At 32.0% G+C, this 10,347-nt stretch overlaps 1 protein-coding gene and 1 long non-coding RNA gene across 3 annotated transcripts; both read left to right on the top strand.

Moving 5' to 3' along the window:
* The first annotated feature begins 259 nt into the window (after positions 1-259).
* Positions 260-1,652, top strand: LOC105781162 (transcription factor MYB101). Its single transcript, XM_012605720.2, has 2 exons — positions 260-452; positions 782-1,652. Exons 1-2 carry the CDS (start codon positions 272-274, stop codon positions 1,585-1,587), a joined length of 987 nt encoding a protein of 328 aa, XP_012461174.1. The 5' UTR covers positions 260-271; the 3' UTR covers positions 1,588-1,652.
* A 4,712-nt stretch (positions 1,653-6,364) lies between these two features.
* Positions 6,365-10,002, top strand: LOC105784261 (uncharacterized). Of its 2 annotated transcripts, none has more exons than XR_008192731.1 (5): positions 6,365-6,618; positions 6,738-7,466; positions 7,843-7,932; positions 8,021-8,168; positions 9,743-10,002. It is a non-coding gene; the product is annotated as an uncharacterized LOC105784261 (long non-coding RNA). The 2 variants fall into 2 exon arrangements; XR_008192732.1 differs by having other exon boundaries at positions 9,740-10,002.
* The last annotated feature ends 345 nt before the right edge of the window (positions 10,003-10,347 follow it).

Below are 10,347 nucleotides of genomic sequence, written 5' to 3'. Positions count from 1 at the left end.
TAGCAATATTGAAGGAAATATATAGTTGGGAAAATATATTGATAGAGTGGTTCATGGGCCAATAGCAGAACAAGGAAAGGGTCAATCAGTGGTTCTACATAGAGATACATTGGCTTAATGTGTCGTGTAAAACCAACAAAAGTGACTTCCCATCCATAACCCTAAACCAACCGCACTTTCTTATTCTCCCTTTCATTTTCCTTTTCTTCCTCTTTATATATATATATATATATATATATCTTGTTGGCCACTTCTCTTTTGGTGTTGCTTGATGACAGAATTATCCTTGTTCCATCATTTATCCATGGAGGATTCTAGTGATGATGTAAAGACTACTAGTTGCCCTAGAGGTCACTGGAGGCCTGCTGAGGATGAAAAACTCAGGCAACTTGTTCAACAGTATGGTGCTCAAAACTGGAACTCTATTGCAGAAAAGCTCCAAGGAAGATCAGGTACTAAACTAATTATTATTATTTACTCTCTTGTTTTTTCTTTACTTTTCATAATCTTTTGCATCTTGTTCAAGCAAAGATAAGAAAACATCATGTCTTTTCCTCTATGATTGAGTTTTTGATTACTATTTTAGATTTATTTTTCTACACCGATGATGTCGTTTATCAGATATCTCCCTTCTACCTAATTCATCAACATCTTAAAGTTTTAATAACACAGGAGAAACATAAAACCCTACTTGATTTATTGATTTGCTTTATCATCAATCATGTAAACTGATTCTAAACAAAGGGGATGATCTGATATTATTTGTATATGTATTTCATAGGGAAGAGCTGCAGATTGAGGTGGTTTAATCAACTTGACCCTAGAATCAACAGAAGGCCATTTACAGAAGAAGAAGAAGAAAGGCTCCTTGCTGCTCACCGTATTCATGGTAACAAATGGGCACTTATTGCTAGACTGTTCCCTGGTAGAACTGATAATGCAGTGAAGAATCATTGGCATGTTATAATGGCTAGAAAACAAAGAGAACAATCCAAGTTATGTGGTAAGAGAAGCTTTCAAGATGGTCTTATTGATTCCAAGCTATGTTTTGCTCCAAGGAAATCAAGATGTCAAGAGGGTTTTAGCTCAAGATTTGGGTTTGGAGACAGTAGGATTTTTGAATTCCAGAACCCCAGTAAAGATAAGATTTTCTCAGTCACATCCTCATCTTCTACTTCTTCTCCATCATGGACTTTCGCTTCATCTACATCCATGGCTTCAAACAATACGTCTTTAGTCGAATTATCAGGAAGGGATCATGGATTGGCTATGGGGGGCTCAAATTTGTTAGACCAATCTCTTTACAAGTGTCATTCAAATGCTTCAGCATATTGTAGCAGCTTCAGAAATTTCAGTGCATTTGGTCTCCCAAACTACAGGAGGGTTGTTTCAAGTCCTTTTCGGTACCTTGGACTTGAAATTAACAATGATGTGGTGAAGGAGGAGTCTTCGAGCTTTACCGATAACGCATCAAAGTTAACAGACATTAGAGTAGCGAGCAATTCCCATCAGGAGCAAGATGATGACTCCATCAAAACAAAGGATGTTCCTTTCATAGATTTTCTTGGTGTTGGTATTTCTTCTTGATCATGAACAAATCATCTTTATTTAACTATTTTGCCTAGTATACATAGCAGTTTTAGCTTCGCTTTTCCACTGCGTCATTAATTTTGATCATACATGTTCATAATTAACATGCATAAGTTAAGCAGGAAGAAAAAAAACCCTTCAATAGCCAGTTTTGTTTAAATATTTTCATATAATCCAGCCAATTTATGATGAGTACTCTTAGTTTGTATGAAATAATTTTAGTTCTCGAGGCTAGTGTTCTCAAGAAACCCAATTTTTTGGTCCATGTGATTCCTTCTCAGATTCAATATCTCTTGCTGTAGCATTCAAGTCTAGTGCATAAAAGCGCTAAACAACAAGGATTTTTTTCAGTAGCTTTTTTATCAAGTATTTCAGGAAAAAATGACTTGCAGTAGGATATATTTTCCTTAAAGTGGAAAGGTGGTGGTGGGAATATGTCAATATATATACATGAGTCTCCAGCTGTCTGTATATAAAACGTATCTTTTAGGCTTAAAGTAGTTTTCTAAATTCTCCCCTAAACAGCTGGTTGCACCCCCATCTCTACATCAATGAAAACTAAAAGAGGTAAATCATCTTTTCAATGTTGTTAGGGCTAAAGCTTTCTCAGGGAACTATGGGTAGGTCATGTACAAGCTTTTGACAAAGGTCAAAAATCATTCTTGTTTGGAATTTCCTTTTAATTATTTAAAGATAAAAAAATTAAATTAATGAATGGTTTTCTCTTAGATTTAGTAGAAATATTGAATCGTAAACAAAATAGAAAATGAAAAAAAATAGTAATTAAATTCTACCCAAGGTCTATAAACACAGATTATCGAAAATACCCTACGTACTAAACTGCTAATTCGTTAAAGATAGTAGCAAGGAAAATGAGGAACCAAAAAAAAAAAAAAAGCAAATAGCGTAAGCTTTTATTATTATTATTTGCATGTAGATGGGGGCACAGAACAGGAGGAGACATGCATCAATATTAAAATAGCCACCAGATACAATATATTAAGAAACAATATCTAAAATGTTTATAATTATAGGGTTTTCTTCCCTCATTCAACAAAAGTCTCTTACAATCCCTTCGGAGCAACCGAGTCTCATCAGCATACAATTTTCATAGATTGGTAGAAAAATATAATTAGAATTATAGTAGTATTTACTATAGAAAATATATGTCCGTAGACATATCTGAAGAATTGTTCACAACATTACACGTAGAAAGGGTTTGATGAAGCATTGGATACATTAATTAGATGATGTATATATTAGAAATGTGGGTTAGTATTTGTGTTTATAAATATGACCCTAGTTTGGATATTTAAAAGAAGGATGCAAACGTTAGAATCGAAAAAAAAAAGCATGTATTAATCAAAATTTATTGGATTGAATGATAAAAAATTTAATCTCTCTTGAGTGAAGTATTGAGTTTAAGTTTTACGAATAGAGAAAACAAATGCTTTTTGATATAAGTGTACAAGCCCAATTTTACCCAGCCCAATAACATACCCAAAAATAAGCCCAAGTAGCCCACTAGGCCCAAATACTTATTACAACTTGAGCCCAATATCCAACCCAAACAAAATCAGGCCCAACATGCCCAATACCCTAATTCCCAATAGTCAAACTAGGGTTTCAGAAAACTAAAACCCTAGCTTTGGCGCCATGACCTTACATCGCCCACTTGTCCCGATCGATCATACATGTCACGTCGCTTGCAGCTCACGCCCACTTGCGACCACCACGATCACGTCGCCAGTTGCACTTGCAAACACGCAACCAAGGAAAAGATAGAAACAGACCACAACATCGGGGGAAGGGATTCATTTCTTTCTCTTCTTTTAAGCTATAAAGCCGATTATTGTAAAAACAAAAGGGGGTTCGGCCTTTTCGGGGGAAAATTGAGAAATAAAAAACAGAAAACGATTTTTGAAAGGTTGATTTCTAGATTCGAATTTTTACTCCTCCCGTTCGTTTTTTTTTTACATTTTATTTCACTTTTTTTCTACATAACAAATAAATAACAAATAGTAAAAAAGAAAAGAGGAACCCACCGGAGCCGCGCTGCACCCTTGTCGTCGAAGGTTCCCCCAGCGTCCGAATCGTTCGTTGAGAGGACTGAGGGTCCTTTTTCTTTTGTTTTTTGGTGTTTTGAGGCCGGATTTGGGCTTAGGGGGGTCGAGATCTAGAAAATGCGCCTTTTTGCCTTCATTGGCCACCGTGCGCGGCGGCGCTAATGCCGACGACCGGAGTCTGGCACGGTGGCCATCGATCGGAGCTATGGACTGGAGGGGAGGGGTTTTTGAGAGAAAGTTTAGTTTTTTTTAAGGGGAAAGCAGAAAATGAAGTTTTAAAAAAAATTGATTTATAAAGGCACATAAAACGGTGTCGTTTTGGGCTATAGCTCCAGACTCTAAAACGACGCCGTTTAGGGGGACGACCCGCGTGTGACACGACCCGACTAGGAGATCCGCGTGTTTTCTATGCGGAGGGGCTAATTGCGCTTTCAGCCCTTCCGCTTTTAAATAACTTTATAATCAAGTGCCTTTTTGTTTTTTTTTAATTCGCCCAGTAATTTATTTGATTTACAATTTGGTCCTCTCTGGAACGACACCGTTTTGGAGGAGAAGGGAAAATTTCCCTTTTAGTCCCTCCATGTTATGCACGCGTTCAGAAAAGTCCCTCCCCTTTAATTGATTTGCGATTTGACCCCGAATTTTGTTTTTAATTCAATTTAGCCCTTTTCTTTGTTATTTTGGTTATTTTCTCATTAAAATTAATAAATTTGATATTATTATTATTATTATTATTATTATTATTTACTCATTTTTATCTTTTTAATCTCCAATTTTGTTATATATATATACATTTCTATAATATATACATTTATACACGTACATATTTTCATAATTTACTTATATATATATACATACTTATATATATATATTTACATTTTATAACTTGTATACATATCCACATATATCTATATTTATATTTTTTATTTTTATTTTTACAAATTTATGTATACATACTTATATATATATTATTTTATAATTTTATATGCATATATATATACAAATATATACATCTTTTACATTTTATATTTTATCCATTTTCTTTATTTATTTACATTTTTGTTATTATTTTAAAAGAATGCTTTAACTTTATTTGCTTATATACACTACACCAAAACAGGTTTTTAGCAGCGCTTTTAGCGGCGTTTGGACAAAAAACGCCGCTAAAAATCGAGCATTAGCGGCGCATCACATAAAACGCCGCTAAAGATCAAGCATTAGCGACGCTTTCCTAAAAGCGCCGCTAAAAATAATCATTAGCTGCAAAAACGCCGCAAAAAACCTAAGCCAAACAACTTCGTTTTCTACCTTTCGGGGCTTTAGCGGCGTTTTTGGAAAAGCGCCGCTAATGCTCAGATCTTTAGCGGCATTTTCCAAGAAACGCCGCTAATGCTCGAGGCTTTAGCGGCGTTTTTTGAAAAGCGCCGCAAAACATTTTATCTGTCTATTTACTATTTAATTTGTTTATTTATATTAATTAAAATTCAATTTATTTTTAATTGAATATTTGTTAAAAATGGATAAATTTGAAATAATGACACGTAGAAATAATTTGAAATAAAAAAACATAGAAAAATATTTGTTAAAAATGAAGAAATTAAAATACTATTATTTAAAATTATTTTAAAATTTTTGGGTACATAATTGATTGATTTTAATTTATATATTAAATAATTTCAAATATAATTGTAAAATATACGATAGTATTAATTTTAAAATATTTAATTTAATTATCCTTATAGTTTAGGGTTTATTAATATAAATGGTTTAGAGTATATATATGGTTAATTTAGGATTTAGGGCCGGTTTAAGAGTTACAATTTTAAGGTTTATAGATTATGGAATTAGGGATTATGGATTAGGGTTTCTGATTTAAAGGTTGTGATTTAAGGTTTATGGGTTAGGGGTTAGGAGTTAGAGGTTAAGAGTTAAGGATTTAGGGTTTAAATTAATTAGTGTGTTTTAATTTATTTATTAAATAATGTTTAGGGGTTAGGGATTTGGGGTCGGGTTAGGGTTTAGGATTTAGATTAATTAGAGTTTTTAAATTTATATATTAAATAATGTTTGGGGGTTAGGGGTTAGGGGTTAGGGATTTGGGGTTGGGTTAGAGTTTGAGATTTAGATTAATTAGTGTTTTTAAATTTATATATTAATAAGGTTTAGGGGTTTGGGGTTTGGGATTTAGGGTTTGGGGTTAAGAGTTGGTGATTTAGGGTTTAGAGATTCGGGATTTGGTTAGGGTTTAAGGTTTAGATTAATTAGTATTTTTTAATTTATATATTAAATAAATTCTTATATAATTGTAAAAGAGATAATAGTAAATTGTAAAGATTATTAATTTAAAATTGATATGCAATATACAATAATTGAATGTAAAAAAATTATAAAATATGTGAGCTTTGGCGGTGTTTATATAAAAAACGCCACTAATATGTATTAATTAGAATTTTTCAAAACGGTGTCGTTTCATTATAAGAATTTAATTTATTAGTGGAGTTTCTTCTGTAAACGCCGGAAAAGGTAACATTAGCGGTGTTTATGACTAAAAAATATTTAATTTAATCCATTTGATATATTTAAATATTAGATTTAAAAAAATTAAAAAAATGTAACAAATTGATACGGATAGGTAACTATCTATTTTGGATAAATTGGACCAAATTATAACAAATACAAAAACTAATTAATCCCAAATTATAACTACATTGAAATTTGTATGAAAACCCTTATAGGTTTTTTTCTTCAGTGGTTGGTGGCAAATATCCTTGCCAACTCCTCAGAAAATCCACATTTGTTTTTTTTCTCTCACTGACATTAAGCATGGCTTGCAGAGAATGAAAGAATTGCAAGCAAGTGAGCAATCATCTGATCAGATGCTTCGATTGACTGTAGAAATCGGAGGATGTTCGGGGTTTCAATACGTGTTTGATTTGAATGACAAAACAAACCCAGATGACAGGTTTCTTTGTTTTCTTTTGTTTTTCGTTTTGGTTTTACGAAAAGTGTGCTTAATTTCTCTCTCTCTTCCTACCGTTTTAACCATTTTCATTTTCCTGTTGTATAATATTCTATTTGCAGAGTTTTTGTGAGGAAGGGTAAAGTTGGTAGTTGATGATATTTCCTATGATTTTGTAAAAGGATTGAACCGACTGACACTCTCACTAGTCACTGCAATCTACCGAAAATTCCAGTTTTGTATTGCTCAACCTGTTTTCTTTCACCTTCTAATACTATAATTTCAGCTTATTTTCACAAAATTTAAAACATAAAATATCGTTACTTTCCCCCTTCCCATCATTAACCCTAATTTGTTTGTGAAAATGCCTGAATAAGAACCTGCTTTCATTTGAGAATTAAGATCCTAAAGCTAGAACTAAGAGATATCCATTGTTTTCTTATTCTTTGTTTGTTCGTTAATTAACACTTGCGGTAATATGACAATTATTGAACCGAAACCATAAGGATTTGTTTGTTTTTTCTTTGATTTGATGTATCTAATTGAAGCCGCGGTTCAATGCCTCTTATTTTGTCTCACCATGATAAGAGTTATGCCTATTATCAAAATCTACTACAAATACTTTACTCTCAACAGAAACTAGAATGCATGGAATCTGTTATAAATTAGAATGCCTATTATAAACTAGAATGCCTATTATAAATTTTGGTTTCAGGAAATGGAATCTATCTTTGGTGAACCTCCTCCAGACGGACTAGCCAATTCTGGAAATAGAAGCTGCATGGCTCAAGATGCCCACCATAACTCTCATGTTATTTTGGTACTTTGCTTAAAGAATTTATTGTTTGAAGGTAGAATTGGAAGTTTCTTCTTATGAATCTCTGTTTTTAGGTACTTCAAATTGTGTAGATGTTTACGTTTTTTTTTCAATGTGCTATTTTCTTCATGTTGATTCCTACAATACTTGCATATTAGGCTCTCGACCCTTATTTTTTGTGTATAATTTAATCGGTGTGGAAAGGTTTGCCTTTGCTGAATGATGATGAATCTCTTGTTTATATAGTGTGCTCTTTTATCATTTATGTTCATATGGCTTCGTGTGCTTTCCTCAGTATATCCCCTTGGTTAAATGGTTAAATGGTTAAATTTTTTTTCCCTCTGTAAGGTTAAATGGTGGCATGCTTATTTTTGTTTAAATATTAAATGTGACGTTCTCTTACTACACAGAAACTTAGTTTGGAACAATCTAATTCTAGCCAGCAAGGAATGGCAGCCTCCATTAAGAGTTTGCTTGCAGAAAAAGAAGAATTGGCAATGGTAGTCTAATATATCGTTGGTTATGAAGAAAGCTTTGTGTCTTTGGTAGTCTAATTGTGTTTGTTGGACCGTGCCTTTGCTATTGCAGCAACTTACTAATTCACTATTGGAAATAGAGGAAGAAAAGGCAGAAAAGGCAATACAGTGTGCTAGAGAGAAGGCTTCAATTGAAGCTATTGAAGAGAAGAAAGTTATACAATTCTCAGATAACATCATTATCAGAAAAATTGTCTGAGGTAAGAGTCTTATGTTTATCATTGGAGATTTTAGAACTTTAATTGAATTATTGAAAGTGGCTTAATTTTTAATTTTGCAAGTTTTTGTTGATCAGCAATTTATTTATTTTCTATGTGTAGTATTTTTCTATATTTTTTTATCTTTCATCATGCTATCCCTTGCACCGCAGTTAACAAATTGCTTGTGGAATTTGTGATTTGCCATATCTTTTTCGATCTCATTTTGTGTCTTTCATAACTGGAATTGTTATAATACTTCTTATCTTGTGTGGAAGACTGCAAAGGTCTTAGTCTCTTTAATTCGTTATCTTATTTGATCAAGTGCTCTCACTTTGCCGATCTAATTTCTTTTTATGGTAATGTTTAATTATAAGTTGTTTTGCTGCTGGAGATACATCTCAGTGGAAGTTGATCTCCAGCATTTAGACCTGCATGACATGCATATACTAACTCTACTAGTTTGACTATTTATCCGTCTATTTAGTTTCGAATTTCCGGTAAGTCGGTTCTTGCTTTTTCTGTAAAAATTAAATCTTTGTCCGTTTTCCTTTTACCTTTGTGGAAGCTAAGGGTAGAATTTTTTTTGGGGGGGGTCTAAAATCAGTTCTCATTGCTATTATTTTCGAATAAATTATTTTTTTCTAAACATGTTTATATATTTCCTGTTCTTTGTATTCTTTATTTTGCCTAGTTTAGTCGTTTCATTTATTCCGGTTGGTCTTTCAGGCTTCTAACTTAGACAGTTCTATTTCTTGCTTTGTTTGTTTGAACTTTTATTTATTTTCTGTGCCTTTATGTTGTTATTTTTGTCTTTAGTAACATATTTGTGCCTACCTCAAGGTTAGCTGACACTTAAATTATAATTTGTCTTAGGCTTATGTTGTAATGTTGTTGAAGTTCTTTTGGTATGTTATGTTGTATGCAATAGTTTGAAATTGTGATCAAATTGTGTAACACTTCCTAGGTAATGCTATTCTTTAATCTTAACTCAAAGCTAAGCTATGGTTTCTCATGTTCTTTTTCCTTAGGTGCCCCAATGAAAATGATCTCGGGATGAGGTGTCCATTGATATCCGTTTTATTTCTTGCCTGTTTAGTTTTATTCTGTTCTAATTTCCATTGTCCCTTCAAGTATAAAGAGCTTCTTTTTTTTTTTAAAATTCTCATGCTAACAAGCACATTAAGCCGTACAAGGATATGCAATTTTCAGTTATAACATTGGACTAATATTTTCTGTTTTTCTTCATCTTGAGTTGATGTGTACATGATTTATTGAAAAAAACCTTTTCGTTTCCGGTAAATAATTCAAGAGGTGCCGAACATAGGTAAGTTGCTTCTTAAGTTTAAGCCTCTTCATTTAACCTTCAGCCTGGATGTTTCTTAACATGTAGAAATTGTATTATTAATTTTGTTGATGTCAAAGAATCATTGAACCTAAAAGTTTAAGTTATTATATTAGTGCCTTTATTTTGTTGTTTTTGGTTCTAACACTCATACCTAAGTCCGAGTAACATAGTTCTTTTCTTTTTCAAGTTCTAAATTGTTTAACAATAGGTTCTTTGTTTTCTTAAGCAGGGATGATGAAGATGATTCTGTTGCCAAGATGAAGGCAGCTGAGGAAGCCTTGGAAGCAAAACAAAAAGTAACAAATAGCTTGTCTGCTACCTGTTTTTTTTTTATCATGTTTTATAATTTTGTGACAAATTGTTCTTGGTACTCTGAAGATATTTATGCAAAATTACCCTATGATTCTATTGTATTTATACTGCATGGCTGCACCATGTATTTCTTAACTAGTTTGATAAATTTTATGTGTGGTGTTTAATTTTTCGTTACTATCTGTGTAACTTGCAGCAAAACCTACATTTGAGATATCTTTCCATTATTTATTTTAGTTTTGATTTTAAATTTTTATTTTTACTTTAATATTTACGACAACGTGAGTTCTAACTTTTGGATTTTAATTGTGTTATTAATTTATTATTTTAAATTTTAAAACTAGATTCATTAATTTTTATATTTAGTTTTAAAGTTAAAATTTTCATAGAAAATTTAATTTAAATAATATTTTTTATTTATCCTTAAAAAGTATATTTAAAGTTCAAATTTAAAAAATAAAACATAATATAATATTTATCATAAAAATAAATATTATTTGATTAAAATAATTTTTTTAAGAT

The sequence above is a fragment of the Gossypium raimondii genome, chromosome 2 (assembly GCF_025698545.1).
Source record: "Gossypium raimondii isolate GPD5lz chromosome 2, ASM2569854v1, whole genome shotgun sequence".
NCBI classification, from domain to species: Eukaryota; Viridiplantae; Streptophyta; class Magnoliopsida; order Malvales; family Malvaceae; genus Gossypium; species Gossypium raimondii.
The sequence above is the reverse complement of the archived record's forward strand: the minus strand, read 5'-3'. Positions and strand labels throughout refer to the sequence as shown.